The following is a 21,289-nucleotide window of genomic DNA, read 5'->3' on the forward strand; positions in this document are numbered from 1 at the left end:
AAACTAATTATCCTATTGTAAATATTTAAGAATGTAGTACCTGAACACAATTCATTATTATAAACAAAATATCATAAACAATCAAATAAACCCCACATATTATACAATACTTACAGTACGAATTAATCAAATTATTAATACGACAATATTTTAAAATTGTATCATGGTAAATATATTACATTTATTTTTTGTTTTTGGCAAAAGTGTCGCAACTTATGAACTAATTTAATGTAGTTAATTTATTTTACCTTAACACTAGTAATATACTATGTACAATAAACTAAAATAACCTTTATGTAACTGAATTCCACAAAAATATATTGCAAACTAAACTCTTTGGCAACTAGTTTTGTTCGGTAAAGGATTTGTTATAATAATCAAGTAAAGTGTAACTAGTTTTCAATATGCTTCATTAACATTTGTAGTAACAAATTACATTTCCTAACTATTTATTATTACCATAAATGAAATCTGATGAACTTTTAATCCCATTTAAAACTTTGTTTAGGATTCCTCTAATTTTGTTTGAAGTGTTATTGTCACCAATTGTCAACTGGTACTGAATTTATCGTTATTGGCTTAGGAGGGCTCTTTGAATATTTATATTCAATTAGATTCGGTTGTTGATTTAATATATTAATCAATAAAATAATGTCTAAATTATAATTTTAGTATTTTATTAAACAGAAAAATTACGTTTATGACAAATTTACCCAAAAGTCCTACCCGTTTGTTATTCTAGCTAAAAAAAATAAAAACCCTCGTATTTGGAATTGGGAAATATATTTATCACACATAATGAAGCTTATCCTTTCAATCTATACCTTAACGCTGCTGTTGCAGCATTCATAAAGCGAGGGGGGCTGCGCCTGTGGGGCGGGGGCCCCGTACCCTCCATAGGCACCCGGAGACTCCGTCAGAGCCAGGGGGGCAAACGCCATGTTGGAGGGCGAAGGCGAGTTGAGGTAGGGCTTCCTGTCCAGCGGCATGGTAAACCTCAGACCTGGAACAGAAATGGCCAAAGTTATTATTTTGATTTAGGTTATTTTCTGAATTGGGTTTGTTGGAAGGGGTCAATGGTATTGAAGTTAGTGGGGCTCTTCGTTTGAAGTGAAACTGTGCAAACGACTGCTCCAAAACAAACATCACCTCTACCGTGTGAATTCTGAAAACTAAGAAATTAACTGTGCTCCACCCTGTATTAAAATCCTGTTTTAATTTTGTGTCACTATCACATATATTCTAACAAATTCACATATCCTATTAATGGCTCAATACATCATCTCTCAATATTTTCTGGATGAATGTACAAGCCACTTCATATTTTGATAGAGAAACAAACTTTATTGCTTCGGTATTTTTCTGGTTAGCCAAGTGGTGACAGGGTTCGTATTGAATATAAAGGTCGATTCACACATATCAGTCCAGTCACAGTTTAGTCTTAGTTGCATCCGCAATTCTTCAGTCAACTTTCCGACAGTTGGTTTCAGTCAGTCTTCCATCTATAATATTTACACCGATGTTACATTCAACATTTTAAAATTAAAATCCTATATTCTATACACTATAAAATTTTCATCATCTATCTTGTTGATTACTAAACAAAGTACTCAATAATCAAAATACAAACATGACCATTTAAATAACAAAACAGTATTTTCTAACTTTAAAGGCCTACACGTCCGTCAGGCGTCCGAACAATCCAAAAATTTCGGTTGAAAGAAATCTAAAATTTACTGACGGACGCCGACAGAGCGACTGACGGTCGACGTTATATAGTAACAATACCAGATTTTTACCACCCTTAAAGTTTAATAATGACGTAAAACACAAATTTTCCGCTAAAAATAATTTGTCAAAATATCCACGTTCTCAACATACACTATTGCTTCACGTGTTGCTCTAAAATAGTCAAAGAACACCAAACTGTCTTCTTTAGGCTATAAACAACCACCCTTAAAACCCTCTAGATAAGTTACGACCGTAAACTTACTTTGAAAAAGAAAGTGATAAAGAATCGTGAAGAGGATAGACCGCGGGGCAGAGACGAATTGACACGTGTGACAGACAGACGCGCTGGGTGGTGACCGACAAGGGTCAGTTTTGGTGTCTGCATCCTTTCCAACCCCTAGACTGACACCCACTAATAGTTATGGCAGAAAACCGACCCGCTATCATACTGATGCGGCATGTGTTCCTGGTTCCTAGTCGACCAAAAACACGAGGATCCGATTTTTTACTAGCGTTCGGTTTTAGGGAAACTATGAATGAGATTTACATTTTACAGTGGGTGTATGGACATCATGAGGAAAGTGAAGAGGCTGGGGTTAGTTCTGTATTGTCATTTTGGTGTGTAACTTGTTTGTTTTACAGCATCAATAGTTAATTAAACAATACTTTTGAATAGTTATACAAGTGGGAAATTATTTGCTTATCTTTGTATTATTTCCTAGCTCTTTTGTTCTCGTGTGTTGCTTTTTTGTCACTGTAACTATACATCACATTCAGTATTTTGGGAGCAACCTGGTCTAATGGTAAAGCGCAGGATTTCTGTTTTCGAGGTCACGGGTTCAAATCCTGCAAATCACCAATCAATTTTATCTAAGTTATAATTTGGCAACCTCTAGGCCTAGTCTGACGTAATGTGAAAAAAATCCCGGGTTGAAGCCTGGTTAAAACATATCTTATTTAAATTTGTTTAAAAACGGTTACTTGATTTTTTGAGAATAATTATTAATACAAATATATTTAATCTATTTTTAATTTGTTTATTTTTAAACATGGCATTAACATAGTAGTTATTTTCCATCCATTAAGTACGTCTTATAGATTGTAAATGTAACTCAACACGAAAAATTAGATTCATTCACATATAGTTTATTATTATATTTTTTTATTACACATTAACTGTCAATTGTGTATACCCTTTTAATTGACAACTGTACATACTTTGAAAAAAAATAAAGATATTTGGATCTCATTGAAATCACAATTTTTACTGACCATATCGAAAGGACCTTATATCAAATATATGAGCCGCGTTGCTTATCTCCAAGTCCAATGTCTTTGTTTACACTAACACGTCTAATAATTCACTCGGTGTTTGGGCACAAGGAACAGTTCTGGGTGGTCAGCGAGGCTTTATGATAAACCTCCGCACATGTAAGACCAGCTGTTTGCTGAGTCATCGTCAGCGAATCAGCACCAGACTGCGTGGCGACGTGCTGGCTGTCACAGGCCAAAACATGAGTGCAAACTTCACGTTCGCCATTTAATATAATTTATGGCTGATACGTAAGCAATTTATTTTCCCACAGCTACCTAAATAGAGGCAGTTTTTTTTCAAAACAGCTGATTTTACTCTTTCATGTTCCACTATTTAACTGTCTTTGTTCGTAGTGTAATCATATGTTTTCTTCGTCATGAGATCTCTTTATTTATCATCCAACTCTTCAATGGCTTAAGAGTTTTGTATATTAGCGTTGATTAATTAGTGACCGTTTGTTTTATTTGAAGGTTTGTCCTAAGTATAAAACAAGTGCGTGTACGGACTAACTTTTATTTTCGTCCAAGGATTTTTAATATTGTTGTTTATTGTGGGATATTTGGTCACGAGAAATCGATTGGAGTTGGTCACAAGGCTGGGAAAATCCAGTTTCCGCCCTACAGCCCTTGAAAGTGTTCGTGTTATCGTCAATACATTTTTGTAGCTGCAGTTAATAAAAACAGTTAATACAGGTAATTTTTATTGCAATCTATGACTTTATAAGTGTATTAATATGTCTTCTTTGTATTATCTTATTTTTTTTACATTGATAACCGTACATAATAAATATCCTTAATTTCTGATCAATTACTTAAATGTTTAATCAAATCCGAGCAAATCTTGGTCTCATGGTACTCTGGTACTAAGAATCAATTAATAATGTAGTCCTTTTATTTTATAATGGTAGGCCTATGTTTAATTTGTTTATATGTATATTTATTTGTTTATATTTATATTTATTTGTATGTTTGTTTCAATACATTCGGGGTATTAACTGTATTTTATAAAACAAACTCGACTCTGCTTTTCAGGCTTATCAAATATTAGCCTGTTTGGCAGTTACATTATCTGATACATTGCAGAATTAGTCGCAATGCAATAAGCTAGCCTATCCATGGTCATTTATGGGTCAAAACTGTGTTCTATAAAAGTTTATCTCAAGAGTTTTACTTCTGGTCACTAATTTGAAATCCGTCCGTAAAGTTCGTCTGTAGGCCTACGCTAAGAGATTTTCAAAACCCATAAATCATCACTAATGTTCTAGTAGTGTATTTTAAATCACCTACCCAAAAACCGTATTACCGTTTCAAAATAATTATTGACTGTATTAATAACTAATTGTACTAAAAGATTGAATATTTAAATACCGAATCGGCTAGTTAATTATTTAAAAAAATAATCACTTTAGAATGTTAAGACAATAATTTAATCACAGCTTATTCATTAGTTGATTATTCATTAGTCTTATGTGTTTCTATTTCGTCCAAATGATTTTATAAGAGTAGGATCGTATATTTTCCAATGCAACTGTTGTCTGTAAAATGAATATAATAGTTTGTTTATCTTGATATAACCTTAAAATGTTACAATTATAAACACATAATCACTTTACAAATAGCCTAAATTAATTTTCAAAGATTTAGCCTATCGTCGCTTCTTGTTTTAAAAATATGAACATACTTTACCACATTCCGAAATAATAAGCACGTCATATCATTGCGTCATACAAAGCAGGTCGAGTACTGTATTATACAAGTTGGCAACACTGGCTGTAAACACCCGTAGAACATCTGTTGTTGTTATTATTGTTTATATTTTTGATACGACAACATGGTTTAACATTGTTGGTTATGCCTAACCTATAAATAATCGTAGAAACATCAATTGATTGAAATGATTAATTGATTTGCCAAAGGCAGATCATAGTAATAAACACATGTTTTAAGACAAAACGTGATCAATATTGCAAATGTAGTCTTGATCAATTAATTGAATACGACATGACTTTGCGTTGCTAAACCGAACCTCTTTGAACTATAGCTGCTTAGACATACAAGGGATCAACGGATCAACTCACCCGTTGTATCGGTCATCGCCGTTTGACCATTGAACTGAGGGTATTCCGCTTCCATCTGGTGGTCAGGGGACGTCTTGATGTAAGCGAAGGTATCCTGGAGGCACTGGCTGGGGTAGGAGCTCCAGGAGTCACAGCTAGGGTATGCAGGATACTCGGTGTAGGCTGGCGAAGGGTGGTGTTGCTGGTTCATGTAGGAGTAGTCCTGGGTCTGCGGAGGGTCGTGGTACTGAGGTGCGGAAGTGTTGTAGTAGTGTCCAGGTGCAGGAGACGGCAGCGCAGGTCGCCGCGACTTGAGGCCCAACTTCCCGCAGGACCCACGGGCGCGACGTCGGTACGACCCATCCTCGAACATCAGCTTGAACGCGGGGTCAATGGTCCAGTAGTGACCCTTCCCCGGACGTCCGAGACCCTTGGGCAGCTTGACGAAGCATTGGTTGAGAGACAAGTTGTGCCTGACGGAGTTCTTCCAGCCCTGGTAAGCGCCGCGGAAGAAGGCGAAGTGTTGTTGTAAGAATGTGTAGATTTCGTTTAATGTAAGTCTCTTTGACGGTGAGCTCTCTATCGCCATGTATATGAGCGCTATGTACGAGTACGGCGGCTTCTCCTGTCGTCTCAAACCCGCGTTGCTCTTCTTGGTGGTCGTGGACGTCGCCGTGGCCGTGGTCGCCGCCGTGGTCGCACCCGCGCCCGTGGACGTGGTCGTGGTCGTATCCGCCACATGTCCGATACCGTGGTGTCCGTGATGCGTCGCCGACACCAACTGCGATCCCGCCTCTACGTTCTCACTCTTCATCATTATCGTACACATTCTATCCCGGCAAAAACACGGATTCGATAAACATTTACGTTTAAAAAATATCTGTTTCGGTGCGGTCAGGTCTTGTTTAAACACACTCCGGATTACTTAGAGTCACCTCACTTTATAGTGTATACAGAAAGCAGTTGATGCGGGCTCATACCATATACAAACAGTGCGAGAGACGAGAATGGCAGGGAGCGAGTGTGACGGCTGCGCTGCTGGGAGTCGCCTGGACCAATCACAGAGGAGGGCGGGGCTGGCCGGGGGCGCTGGTAGTGTCACTCGTAAAAACTGACATTATTTCCACATTTCTAAGTAAAATCACACCTTTTTCTAAGATTTTGTAGAATTTGTACTTATAGTATTTAAATACATGGAATACTTCATAGTTGTACTGTAGAGTGTTTGTGTGAAATGAAAAATTAGCCTAAGAGAGAAAATTAATAAGCAATTTTAACAAGAAGAACCCACAAGGAATGTTTATTTTCGCAACATTATTAGTTGTTTTACGAAAATCAGCTGTTTATAATATTATTTATAAAAGGCAAAAAGAAAAAAAAACTAAAATAAAAGAACTACTGATTAATCTATAAAATCCAATGTATGTATGTATGTTTGTTTGTTTGTTTGTTTGTCCTTTATGGACTCCGAACCCGCTTGACAGATTTTAATTAAACTTTCAGAGATTATTAAGCATTATTCAAGGATGGTTTTTGTGAAGTTTGGTGCAGATCCGTCAAAAGGGCTCCGCCCCAGTGGCTCTGGAGTTCCCCATGTTAACCTTATGAGTACTCATATTTAAATGGAATTAATGCATCTTAACAGCTGTTTCAATTAAACAAGTTGGTTCTGTTCTATTATGTGCAATAGCAATAAAGTTACAAGGATTAGGCCTACAAACAAGGTGCAGCACTATTATTTTTTTTAAATTTATGACAACAGATAATTAGTAACCAAAAGTTGAGTGAGCGTAGCGAACGAACTTCAACCAGAACGTGATTGAGCCATGCGAACGAGCTCACTTATGAAGTTAAACGGGGCAAAGCCCGCGGGTACAGCTAGTTAGTAAATAAACAAATACTCAAATCCGTTTTTATCTCTATCAACTCTCGAAAAACCTCTTGTCTTTCCATAAACAATAAAGAATAATGAAGACTGTATATTTAACTTTCCTTACACCCAAACCAGATTCAAAATTTTCCATAAGCTTCATTCTTTGTATTGCGATTATAAGGGGTGTTCTCAGTCTGTGATTTTGTTTATAGTTTCGTGAGAGTATTAAAGCTTATGAGAAATAAGTTTGTACCCTCACACATGCCTACATGGTCCTATTTCTTTCAATTCAGAATGTAGTTTCTGTGTTCAATTTTTAAGTGTTGAGTTGAGAATGTGGACTTCTTCCCAATTTTATGCTAGGTCCGGAGTTTTGTCATAATGCAAAAATAAATTAACTCGTTTTGAAATGCCGCTGGTTGGACTAAGTACATTTGAAGTCTTTGTTTGGAGTTCTGGATACAAAGTTATAGCTTTAAACTTATACATTTATTTTGGCTTATTACTAATTTTTCATTAGTAGCCCCAAAATTCATTTTTGCTTGGTTGGAGATTGCCCAGATATTTCAATAACAAAACAATTGAATGAATGAATGAATGAAATGAACTAATTAATTGAATTGATTTAATTAAATGAAATAAAACATCATAACCAATAGACCGTTAGATTCTACAACAGAGTTTGTATCCCCAAAAGACGGGGCCTGCCTTTTTGCTTGACAATAATTTATGTAAAACATTATTCATTCAGTTATTTTTGTGCTAAAAAAAACTCCTAATTATTCATCGCATTTCTTTCACGCATATTTATTTTTAAAAAGATCAACTGCTACTTTTCTTTATCATTTTAAATTTCACTAAATTGTATAATCGATAGGATTAACGTAAATTAGTTTAAACAAAAAATTAAAAACGTTAGGCCTTAAATAAAAGTTAAAGTTAACTTGAACTTTCACATATCTCAATTTGGATTAACGTATTTAATTTATTTTGTATTGAAATTGGCAACTGCTGAATACAGTAAACTTGGTTTATATCCTGTAACTAAATCATCACAGAAAGGAAGACATTGTTATCCAAGATTATGATATTTTAAGTGCTGAGACTGTTAATCTGTTTGAATTATCTACTCAATTTCACACACTTCTTAAATTCTTATCGATTTATAGATGAGTGAACGAAGTGAACGAATCTATGTATCGTGTATAGCGGAGTCGGAGAAAAGTTGTCCGCTGGAGTATGTGTGTGTGTGTGTGTGTGTGTTCGCACCTAAAACTCAAGAACCGTTGCACTTATAGCGTTCAAATTTTGCACAAATAGTTATGACACCAGTGTAAAGACACCATTAAAATTCTAGACGATTCCGCTCAGTAGTAATTATAAAATACTTAAAAAACATTTTTAAATTTGTCCCATAAGAATAACATTAGGTGCTACCTTCTTCTTCTTTTTATTTGTTTACGTTTTGCGACCAAAAATTTTGTTGTCTACTTAAGACAGAGAGAACGACTTTTACTCTAAGCTCTTTCATTCATGGAGTAAACAGTTTGTCGTCTATGAATATATATCATTATAATTTCACAGCTTTCAGAATAATGTTATTTAAGCTAATTCAATTTCACAACTTTCATAATAATAAATTGAACTTAACAATATTAGTCGGCAGTTATATACCGTTTATGTTCAGTATTAAAATTTCGCCTTTTAATTAAAAGTATATAGGTATGTATGTATTTAGAACAAAGCAGCTTTTTACATTATTCAATTTAATGTTGGCATTGAATATTAAATATTCAAAAATGTTGGTATATTTTTATACTAAAATGCTATGCGAGGGGGGGGGGGGGACAGGTCCCCGACGTAGAGAGTAGTAAAGAAAGCGGAAAGGTGAGCAGTGAAAAGAAAGGAGTACGGAAACCCTTTATGACTGTTAAATTAACGTATCAGTAACACTTAAATGCTATGGAAAGATAGGGAAACAGGTCTACGATGTAGGAAGTAGTGAAGGAAATAGTGAAGGAAGTAGTCAAGGCGAGCGCTGCGGAGTGTGGGGGGCCTTTATGACAGTTAGAATAATGTATCTGCAATTCTAAAAATGCTATGGGAAGGGAGAGAAACAGGTCCACGATGTAGGAAGTGGTGAAGGAAGTAGTCAAAGTGAGCAGTCCGGAGTGTGGGAAGCCTTTGTGACAATTAGAATAATGTATCTGCAATTCTAAAAATGCTATGGGAAGGGAGGGAAACAGGTTCACGACACTTAGGAAGTGGTGAAGGAAGTAGTCAAGGCGAGCATTCCGTAGTGTGGGAACCCTTTGTGGCAGTTAGATTAATATTAATGCAATTTTAAATTCCAATAGGAAGGGAAGGAAACAGGTCCACGACGTCGGAAGCGGTGATGGAAGTAGTCAAGGCGAGCAGTCCGGAGTGTAGAAACCCTTTGTGACAGTTATATTAATATACCTGCAATACTAAAATGCTATAGGAAGGGAGGGAAACAGGTCCACGACGTAGGAAGTGGTAATGGAAGTAGTCGAGGTGAGCATTCTGGAGTGTAGAAACCCTTTGTGACAGTTAGATTAGTGTAACTGCAATTCGAAAATGCTATGGGAAGGGAGAGGAACAGGTCCACGACGAAGGAAGCGGTGATGGAAGTAGTCAAGGCGAGCATTCCGGAGTGTGGGAACTCTTTGTGGCAGTTAGATTAATGTATCTGCCATAATGAAATGCTATAGGAAGGGAGGGAAACAGGTCCACGACGTAGGAAGCGGTAAAGGAAGTAGTCAAGGCGAGCAGTCCGGAGTGTAGAAACCCTTTGTGACAGTTAGATTAATATACCTGCAATACTAAAATGCTATAGGAAGGGAGGGAAACAGGTCCACGACGTAGGAAGTGGTAATGGAAGTAGTCAAGGCGAGCAGTCCGGAGTGTAGAAACCCTTTGTGACAGTTAGATTAATGTACCTGCAATATTGAAATGCTATGGGAAGGGAGAAAAACAGGTTTACGACGTAGGAAGCCGTGATGGAAGTAGTCAAGGCGAGCAGTCCGGAGTGTGGGAACTCTATGTGACAGTTAGATTAATGTAACTGCAATATTAAAATAATATAGGAAAGGAGGGAAACAGGTTCACGACACTTAGGAAGTGGTGAAGGAAGTAGTCAAGGCGAGCATTCCGGAGTGTGGGAACCCTTTGTGGCAGTTAGATTAATATTAATGCAATTTTAAATTCCAATAGGAAGGGAAGGAAACAGGTCCACGACGTAGGAAGTGGTAATGGAAGTAGTCGAGGCGAGCAGTCTGGAGTGTAGAAACCCTTTTGACAGTTAGATTAATATACCTGCAATACTAAAATGCTATAGGAAGGGAAGGAAACAGGTCCACGAGGTAGGAAGTGGTAATGGAAGTAGTCGAGGCGAGCATTCTGGAGTGTAAAAACCCTTTGTGATAGTTAGATTAATGTAACTGCAATTCTAAAATTCTATGGGAAGGGAGGGAAACAGGTCCACGACGTAGGAAGCGGTGAAGGAATTAGTCAAGGTGAGCAGTCCGGAGTGTGGGAACCCTTTGTGAAAGTTAAATTAATCTATTTGAAATTCTAAAATGCTCTAGGAAGGGAGGGAAACAGGTCCACGACGTAGGACGTGGTGAAGGATGTAGTCAAGGTGAACAGTCCGGAGTGTGGGAACCCTTTGTGAAAGTTAAATTAATCTATTTGAAATTCTAAAATCCTATAGGAAGGGAGGGAAACAGGTCTACGACGTAGGAAGTGGTGAAGGAAATAGTCGAGGCGAGCATTCCGGAGTGTAGAAACCTTTTGTGATAATTAGAATAATGTACAGTATCTGCAATTCTAAAAATGCTATGGGAAGGGAGGGAAACAGGTCCACGACGTAGGAAGTGGTGAAGGGAGTAGTCGAGGCGAGGAGTCCGGAGTGTGGCAACCCTTTGTGACAGTTAGATTAATGTATCTGCAATAATAAAATGCTATGAGAAGAGAGGGAAACAGGTCCACGACGTAGGAAGTGGTACTGAAAGTAGTCAAGGTGAACAGTCCATAGTGTGGGAACTCTTTGTGACAGTTAGATTAACGTATCTGCAATAATAAAATGCTATGAGAAGAGAGGGAAACAGGAAATACATTACGTATATTACCAATGACTTTGGTTAATTAATGGACGAGAAGTTAGGATTGTTGTTGACTGAGATTTGGTTTTTTTAAGAGGTTGGTCCAGCCTCTTTTAACCTCGCCCGTGCGTGGATCGTTTACAGCAAAGCAATTAATTGGTGAGCCGGTACAGTACAAAGGTGAACTGTACTGATAAAATTTAGTGGCAGTGACCAGGATCCGAACTCACGACATCGCTGCCTTGGGCCCGAAGTTCGCGTGACGCTACCGACTTGAGTCACCGACTCACCATTATTTGCCCCGACTCATGGGTTGATTTGCCCATACAAATAACATTAGGTATTGTGTACACCAGTGACACCGGTAAGTGTACTAGGTGTGGGTGGACTCTTTCATTATTGCGCTCATGTTCACTCATCCTGTTACGCGCAGAATAAGCGTACTACTAGTTTATTTATTTGATCAAATAAATTAATACAGTGCCTACTTTTATGTAATTATTAATTGCAAAAATGTTTAATCACATTCAAACCCGAACATAACAATCCTTTAAAAATGGCTCTCAATCATAACAAATCTCCATTAGCCCATTACGCGTGTTTGTTTACAAATGTTTTATATTGTTGAAATCACATTTTTTTACTGTTTAAAAATAAAAATGTGAACAGATGTGTGCTGCTATTTGATGCTTTAGTTTATTTCAATATGAAATTGAAATATTAGAGAACTGAGCAGTTTTATTTGTATTTCATATTTTTGAATAAATGGCATTTTTAATTACGAATAATTATGGTTCAGTGTTGTTACTCCAAGGACATGTGTTTCCCATAATTCCGGAGTTCAGGTGCTTGACTCTAATTTAGATTTTCGTAACTTTATTGACATTTGATTTAAATCTCTTACCCTAAACTTGATGCAAAAGTGTTAACCACGATTAGTAGAAAAATACAGTTTTTTTCTAGTAATCGTGGTGTTAACTATAACCATTTAAATGACACGAAAAATTGTAATTTGTATAAAAGAAATAATTTTACTAGTTTAAAAATCTCTAGGAAAAGTTTTTCATTCTCCTTTAATGGTGTAATTTTAGCTGCGTTATGCAAATATCTAAATCAAAATCGACGTAAATTATGATTTAAAACTAAAGGGTTGTCTTGATGAGTAGAAAAGTAAATGTAATGCTTTAAATCTGCTATATATTAGCTCATTGACATTCAGTTTTAATCTAGTTACGTTTCAACCGTAACGTTAGGCATTCTTCACATTCGTTTACACAGTACATATATGAAAACACATTATTGAATTATTATAAAATACAAAACACTATAGGACCTTAGCACAATAACTTTGAAGGGGTCCCTTAGGATTTAGAGTTAAGGTCACACCTCACACCTAAGGAGCAAAATCTCTCATTTAAAACCAAAAGCCTATGCGAACTTCTAAAATATACAAATCTCTTTATTGTAGTAAACTAACTTTTATGCCACAATTTTATTGGGATTTTCTTATCATTTTAGGCCAACTTAGATAATTAGTGACCGAAGAAGATGGCATGAATTGAATGAACTATAGAAACAGTTTCCACCATTTTACACAATTTATTACGAAATAACTATTATGTAATTGTCAAAATGGGTTTGAAAAAAAAATGTTGGTAACGCTTATTGCAAACACGCACACACATGCCTATATAATATAAATTTGCAATAATGGTTCGTCCAAAGTTATCTACATTTTTATTAAGATCTATAATGTTTCTAAATTGAAAGTTGTTCATAATTTAGCTGTGCACATTTATATGACGTTAAACGATTCTCCCAGGAATCCACCCCAGAGGTCTCAATGGCATTTTTTGTTCAATGGAAGCAGTATTTGGCAGTTAAACAACAGTTATTTGTGTAACTAGTGGGCGAAGTGACACTTTGCTGCAAACATCTAAGTAAAGTTTCTCCAATGGAACAAGCAAAGGCAGTTTGCACTCGCGTTACACATTATATTTTTCCTACAGTAATTATAAAGCAGTACCTGGAGACCGAGCTCTGCTCGGGGGAAATCATTAGTTCACTCTGAAAGCACCTTAGTATTTGAGATACATAAATCCATTCCCAAACTCCACACGGCTCGCCTTTACTACGCCCTACACCATTTCCTACGTCATGGACCTGTTTCCCTCCATCCCATTGCATTTAAAGATTGCAGATACCTTAATCTAATCGTCATAAACAGTTCCCACACTCCGGACTACTCGCCTTGACTACTTCCTTCACCACTTCCTACGTCGCGGACGTGTTTTCCTCCCTGTCCATAGCATTTTAGGTTTGCTGATACCTTAATCTAATCGTCATAAACAGTTCCAACACTCCGGACAACTCGCCTAGACTACTTCCTTCACCACATCCTACGTCACGGACCTGTTTCCCTCCCTTCCCGTAGCATTTTAGGATTGCCCATACCCTTATATAATCGTCATAAACAGTTCCCACACTCCGGACTGCTCGCCTTTACTACTTCCTTCATCACTTCCTACGTCACGGATCTGTTTCCCTCCCTTCCCATAGCATTTCAGGATTGCCCATACCTTATCTAATCGTCATAAACAGTTCCCACACTCCAGACAGCTCGCCTTGACTACTTCCTTCACCACTTCCTACGTCGCGGACCTGTTTCCCTCCCTTTCCATAGCATTTCAGGATTGCAGATACCTTAATCTAATCGTCATAAACAGTTCCCACACTCCGGACAGCTCACCTTGACTACTTCCTTCATCACTTCCTACGTCGCGGACCTGTTTTCCTCCCTTTCCATAGCATTTTAGGTTTGCTGATACCTCAATCTAATCGTCATAAACAGTTCCAACACTCCGGACAACTCACCTAGACTACTTCCTTAACCACATCCTACGTCACAGACCTGTTTCCCTCCCTTCCCGTAACATTTTAGGATTGCCCATACCCTTATATAATCGTCATAAACAGTTCCCACACTCCGGACTGCTCGCCTTTACTACTTCCTTCATCACTTCCTACGTCACGGATCTGTTTCCCTCCCATCCCATAGCATTTTAGGATTGCCCATACTCTTATATAATTGTCATAAACAGTTCCTAAACTCCAGACAGCTCGCCTCGACTACTTCCTTCACCACTTCCTACGTCACGGACCTGTTTCCCTCCCTTCCCGTAGCATTTTAGGATTGCCCATACCCTTATATAATCGTCATAAACAGTTCCCACACTCCGGACTGCTCACCTTGACTACTTCCTTCATCACTTTCTACGTCGCGGACCTGTTTTCCTTCCCTTACCATAGCATTTTAGGATTGCAGATACCTTAATCTAATCGTCATAAACAGATCCCAGACTTCGCACTGCTGCCCTTGACTACAATGTATCGAGTAATCTTCAGTATAATCTTTGCTAAATATTAACAAGTGATGTTTTTCCTTTTGTACTGTATTTGTAATTTGCTAGTATACTGTGGGTAGGTGGCTTATTATGAACACATGCTACAACTTCAAGTCTTTTGTTTACTTTATCCTTGTTATTTAATTCATCCAACATGGTTACCTAGCAACCCATAAGACTAATGTTAAAAAAATGTGATTTTAAGTTTCATTTTTCTACGTAATTAGATTTTTGTTGGCAGTTCTAACTGCAGTAAACTCGTTTTTAGGCCAGAAATAAACTATTTACAACATTTGAAGAAAATCGTCGGAGCCGTTTTCGAGATCTTATTTGCAAGCAAGCAAGCAAGCAAGCAAGCAAGCAAGCAAGCAAGCAAGCATGCATACAAGCAAACATTGCTCGTATTAGAGTATAGGATATAAATAATTAGTCTTTCAAAAACTATACAACACGTTTTTAGGTTAGGTTAAATCCAAGCGGTGAAACGGAATCGGAAACACTGCACAGCTGATCATAGTCGTAATATCTTTAAGTGTTGCCAGCTTATTTTCAAGCGTACATGGATTACGTGCATAGTAAAGACACGCTGTTTTTTGTTGTTTGGTTGGAATACTGGTGTGCGTCAAAGTAAACACTGTGCGTCAAAGTAAAAACTGTGCGACAAAGTAAGTAAATGCAGCAATTGGCAGCTTCCTGTACTATAATCAGTGCAAGGAAGCCCACTTTGTCGGGTGACTGTAGGAAAAGGCATTAGATCAACTGTTGACTTAAATTCAGTACATTAGGAAACATCTGTTAGAATTATTGTAGCTTAGCTATTAATCACGGTTATTTTAACAGAAACTAGGGAACCCGCGCGGATAAATGAGCCGCATAGGAAGAACAACAACGTCGAGGAAAACCTGATGATTGAATTTGAGTAATTGTAACATTCTTACAGTTATTAAATAACTTTATAGAAATCGATTTAAATATCTCTAATTCACCTAAATTTCTACTCTCAGTTTTCATTGATTACTTCTAATGAATGTATTCTCCTTTAATGCCAGTGAACTTGGCTGTAGATATTTTAACAGAAATGGTATGGGTGACAAACATAAACTAATTTCGTCACTGGATCAAACCACCATAGGCTTACTAATAAAATCAACATTTGGTTTGGACGTTTTTTGGAGTTCCATTTAAATAATAGTACAATATTGATTTAGTGAATATTTTAATTCAATTGGTTGATTACCTTTTATTATTTCTGAGGATGTTATATTATAAGTCAATGTTAGTTTTTTGTGGACCATCGCACAAAGTTAAACTTGTAAGTAGTTTATCAGTAACTAGAATAGTATAAGCCGAAACTTTTTTGGTTGAATTCTACGTTATCACGATTTAAAACTGCATCACATTTGATGGAGGAAAAGTTTATATAACAATTAAGAGTTTTTAAGTCTAATGCAGGCCTCTGAAAAGACAAGAATGGCATCGCTGTGTTTTCACTTATCTTCACTGGAAACAATATGTAACAAATTTATAATCAGTCCAATTATAATCTATATTATCTAATTCCGTAAGCCCAAAATTTTACAATGAAATTGTGAGCGAACGGGAGGCTGTAGAAAGCTGGGAGAGGCCTCATTTTAAAGCTCTGGGCATGAAATTTTGGGGAAAAATATTCATTTTTCTTAATTATGCACCAAAAGGTTGTTACGGAATAAAATAATTCACATTTAAATAGCATGGAAATCTAGGTCATGTCTGCTTTGTTTACTTTAAAACATGTGGTTTAACTTTATTTAAAGCATATGGTGATATGTAATAGTCAAAGGTCTTTGACTATTAATACAACAACTAGACATTCCATCCCCATGTTAAAGTTGTAGCCAGGTTTTTAATAAAATTTGTTAGTTGATGTGAGCCCCCTACAGATTGCGCTGATCTAAATTACTGATGTCTGCCAATTACACGATGGTTTTTACCAAGTCAAACTGATGGAATGACTTATTATGTGCTATAGCAACTGTTGTGACCCAGCAACGATGTCAGTAGCCAGCAATAGTCAATGGTAATATGTACTGTAATATGTATACTACATATTATAAAGCTGAAATAGACTTTTCCTTATTTTAAGGGTCTGGATTATAGTTAATGGAGTATGATTGGTTGTGTTAGGTGTGTCTGAAAAAAGTGTTAACCTAGAAGTAATTGCTGGAGTAGGCAAATGGAACATATTATCATGCCAAAATAAAACTAATATCTACAGATCCTAATATGCCTTTTATAAGGATTCAATTCCTATTGTGATTAGCTTTCGCTATTCCTATAATTTAAGCGCGAGGCCCGCATACCTTCACAAAAGTCGGCATCTATTTGAAAAAATAACCCATGGACAACTTTATGTTGCTTTTAGCCAGGTTAAGCGGCCAGATGATGTTAAAATAGTACTAGAACCAAATAAAGACCAAGGAATCGACCAAGATTAATAGGCCTACTATACAACAAATGTTATTTTCAGAGAGATTTTGTTATAGAATTAGCATTTTACAATTTGGAGGATGACATTATCTATATGTGTTTTATCGAAGTGAATTTGTCTACATTCAAAGAAATATATATATTTAATTAATATTCATGAAGATTATCATTGAAAATGTTCCTTGGTGGTATTATAATTAGAAAGTTCATATTGTAAACACACTGCATGAACAGTCCTTTTGAATTTTTTTTTTAAACAGAGCAGACATCAAAATGCATTATGCAGGGTATGTAATAAATATTATATTAAACACAAATTTTTAACGATAATTCAAGGTAGGGTAACCCATGAGACTAATAATTTGTACACAATAATTACTAGAATATAGACCTATAGGGGCTATTGCCCCTACAAGCCACTAGTTATATCTACACAGCTATTGTTTCAATTTAAAATTGTTAATAAAAACAAATAATGGAGTTTGATGGTGAAGGCCAATGACGTAAAATATGATTCCCAGATAACTCATCTTAATTTTGTGGACGCATCTGCGAACACCATCTAGTATACGTAATTTATCTATGTAGGCCTATTAACATTTTGTGTATATAATGGTTTAATTTCATCTTAACGAGTTTATAAAATAGAGTTAAAATTTTTTTTAAAAGATAATTTTCCGTCCTCAACTAAAAATACACTATTTCCTATGCAAAGTTTGAGTTAAAAGTTTGAGTGAAGAACATGATAATTGATATACCAAACAAAAACCATTATAATCAAAATTTATATCTATAATTAGGCCAATATAGACATGTTTTCATTCAACCTTAGTATTTGATATTTTACGCTATTTATTTAATACTAAAGTATTGTCTATTAGAAAGTTTTGGTTTTAATTCGTGTAAATTATGAAATTGTCTAACGTTTGAAAAATATATTTAACGAGATTAATTAATACAGTAGAGAAAAATTCCATTAGGAAGGAAACACGAGATAACAAAGATGAAACAGAAAATGACGAGTTGAACCTTTGCATCTTTGCAGAACAATGCGATAATATTTCAATTGTATTTTGAGATCCAAAAAATGTGTATAAAAATTCACCTGCCTGTCATAAAAATACCTATTTTGAATACCAAAGTATGGTTCAAAAGTTTATAAATTGATATACATTAGTTACGTTTCATTCATTGAAAATCACATAATAATCCCAAATTATAAACGCATTTTAAGCGATTAAATATTTATCTTCAAAGACATTTGAACTTACACGTCGTCAATTGGTGTAAACCAGAAAATAAATTAAATAACATACAAAACAAATGTGCTGAAAAATGAAATATCCCATTCATTCAAGCGTAACTTGATTTCGTCAATAACGTTCGTTAAAATACAATAAACTAATTATACTGTACATCACACCCTCTGCCAACTGCAACTGTGCATCATATCCTCATATAAATCAATCAGTATTGGAAATGCTATAAAATATTGAAGCTTTACTACTGTACATATTGCTGGTAAAACAGATTGTTGCTGTGGTTCTATGGTTGCTGTAACAACGTGACCAGACCACACTTTTTATTAAAAACTAGCTCTGTACCCGTGCTTCGCAACGGGAAGATGTACTATACCGAATAATCCAAACAGTTGTTAAGTAGTTCGAATTTATAAACAAAAGCCACCAAATTTATACAAAAAAGTACGACCTACATTGAACTGTCTTACTCTTAACATTAAAATGTATCGATAACATAATTGTCATGACTTACGGTTATAGAATCTTTCTTTAATTCCATAACCAATGACATAGTTTTAGATATAAATGTGTAAAATATTTGATTAAATTTGTTTGGATCAGCTGTTTGAAGTTGTCAAATAAGCATTCAACAGTTTTGATTGTTTACTTTGAAATGTCAACACAAAGGTAAACAAAGGTTGTGAATTTTCTCATCCTCCCATGGAGACCAATAAATATTTACTTTTGAAAACCTCGCCTCAAAACTTTGAACTTCCAAGGGGTGTAGCCCGAGAGGAACTCAGGGAAGTGAATAGGCCTATGGCATTCCTAAATATTGTAGTGATTGTGAACATTGTAATAAAGAAATATTGTAGTGGTTGTTAGATATCTGTTATGTGGGACGTGAAACGTATTGTACGTGCGCAATAGGATTAATTAAGCTAGATTTTCAGTTAAAACTTACTCTTGTATTGCATAGACTGTTAGAAAAAAGTCACAATCAGACTTACCAGCGGGATCAGCTGAGGAGGAGACGGACGTTGAAGGCTGAACTGAGAACTGATACGAGAAAGAGTCCATCTGTGTCTGGTGGTCGGGCGTGGGGCTGAGGGAGGTCTTGATGTAAGGTGTGGTGTCCTGGTAGGTACCCCAGGAGTCACAGGGAGGGTACGAGGGGTACTCGGGAGGGTAGGCAGCTGTGGGGTACTGCTGACTCATGTAGCTCATGGGGTACTCCTGTGGCTGGGGTGTAGACAAGGTGTCGTACTGCGGCATGACTGGGGCAGTGCTGTAGTACTGGGGGCGCTGAGGCGGCGGTGGCTGACGACGGCAGAACCCCCTGGGTCGGCGTCGCAACGAGCCGTCCTTGAACATTGGCTTGGACGACGGGTCGATCACCCAGTAGTGACCCTTCCCCGGACGTCCGAGACCCTTGGGCAGCTTAACGAAGCATTGGTTGAGAGACAAGTTGTGTCTGACGGAGTTCTTCCAGCCCTGGTAAGCGCCGCGGAAGAAGGCGAAGTGTTGTTGTAGAAAGGTGTAGATTTCGTTGAGTGTGAGTCTCTTTGACGGCGAGCTCTCTATCGCCATGTATATGAGCGCTATGTACGAGTACGGCGGCTTCTCCTGTCGTCTCAGACCCGCGTTGCTCTTCTTGGTGGTCGTGGACGTCGCCGTGGCCGTGGTCGCCGCCGTGGTCGCACCCGCGCCCGTGGACGTGGTCGTGGTCGTATCCGCCACATGTCCGATACCGTGGTGTCCGTGATGCGTCGCCGACACCAACTGCGATCCCGCCTCTACGTTCTCACTCTTCATCATTATCGTACACATTCTATCCCGGCAAAAACACGGATTCGATAAACATTTACGTTTAAAAAATATCTGTTTCGGTGCGGTCAGGTCTTGTTTAAACACACTCCGGATTACTTAGAGTCACCTCACTTTATAGTGTATACAGAAAGCAGTTGATGCGGGCTCATACCATATACAAACAGTGCGAGAGACGAGAATGGCAGGGAGCGAGTGTGACGGCTGCGCTGCTGGGAGTCGCCTGGACCAATCACAGAGGAGGGCGGGGCTGGCCGGGGGCGGGACTCGGCATCACATTGACAGACGCCATTGGGCCAGAATCACATTTTATTAACCGCAAGGTAACCCCTACCACAATTATTCAGCGTTGAGTTTAGATTACCATATGGTGGGTTCCTTCGAGACCTTATAGGTAGAATACAGGTAAATTGACGGTTGACCTTGAATAATTAATAAACCACCCTGGTTATTGTTCACTACCCTCAGGACAATTTGAATGGTCTACTGTGATATCGTATTGGGGTTTTTTTTAGGGAGAGGAGGGAAAATGCTTTTACGGCAGCCTGTAGTGTGATACTCCTGAATTTATCACAGACTACTCACTAAAAAAACCCTCTACTCTGTTGGACAGCGATATCAGTACTACACAGCGTTCTGCAAACCTCTTCAGCATTTCAGCCTTTGCATTGAAAGAGTTTAAACGGTATTCAGTGTTAGCTTTGTTAAAATAAAATTAGAAATGATTTCGTAAACGAAAATCCATGTTTATAGCAATTCTATTCAATATTTAATAGCTTATTGGTTCACCTTAGTTGATAAATCAGTATGCTATTTACAATCAATTTTAGTTAGATAGATAAAATCCAATCCAGTAACTGCATATTATAAAATACCAAATTTGTGATTACTTACAAAAAAAGGTTGTTGGTTGTTTTATCTGCTTGGTTTCCCAATAGATGAAAGATTACAGATTTCAAATTGTATTCTACATTAGCTGAAAGCATTAGTTGGAAGCCGTCAAGTTCAAAAAACGCGAGGACAGCCTTGATTTTGAAGGAATTACTATATCAACTGTCTTTGAAAATAGATACGTTGGTCTAAGAATATTAACACTATAAATTATTGTAATATATCCCTAGAAATTTGAGCAGGTATCTTTGATTTTTTATAGCGAATATAAATAAAATGTGGACATCGCCTTAAAAAAGTGTAATGCAATTTAAGCTCAGCACCTAAATTGCATTGACACAGATGAAGGCGTGACTTTGGA

General features: G+C 37.0%; 1 protein-coding gene across 1 annotated transcript; it reads right to left on the reverse strand.

Moving 5' to 3' along the window:
- Positions 1-760: 760 nt before the first annotated feature.
- Positions 761-20,288, reverse strand: LOC128995719 (uncharacterized). The gene is made up of 3 exons (XM_054420736.1): positions 19,221-20,288; positions 5,124-6,026; positions 761-1,003 (listed from the first exon to the last, which is right to left on the reverse strand). The coding sequence occupies exons 1-3, from the start codon at positions 20,038-20,040 to the stop codon at positions 819-821; spliced, it is 1,908 nt and encodes a 635-aa protein (XP_054276711.1). The 5' UTR covers positions 20,041-20,288; the 3' UTR covers positions 761-818.
- Positions 20,289-21,289: the final 1,001 nt, after the last annotated feature.

Source organism: Macrosteles quadrilineatus, unplaced genomic scaffold (genome assembly GCF_028750875.1).
Source record: "Macrosteles quadrilineatus isolate MER2022 unplaced genomic scaffold, UCM_ALF_1.0 Scaffold_5__1_contigs__length_97177068, whole genome shotgun sequence".
Lineage (NCBI taxonomy): Eukaryota > Metazoa > Arthropoda > Insecta > Hemiptera > Cicadellidae > Macrosteles > Macrosteles quadrilineatus.

Coding starts and splice junctions, on each gene's coding strand:
- LOC128995719 (XM_054420736.1), bottom strand. CDS start 20,040: ATGTGTACGATAATGATGAAGAGTGAGAACGTAGAGGCGGGATCGCAG. Junction 6,027..19,220: donor CTCCTCAGCTGATCCCGCTG/GTAAGTCTGATT, acceptor GGTGACTCTAAG/TAATCCGGAGTGTGTTTAAA. Junction 1,004..5,123: donor GGCGATGACCGATACAACGG/GTGAGTTGATCC, acceptor TTTCTGTTCCAG/GTCTGAGGTTTACCATGCCG.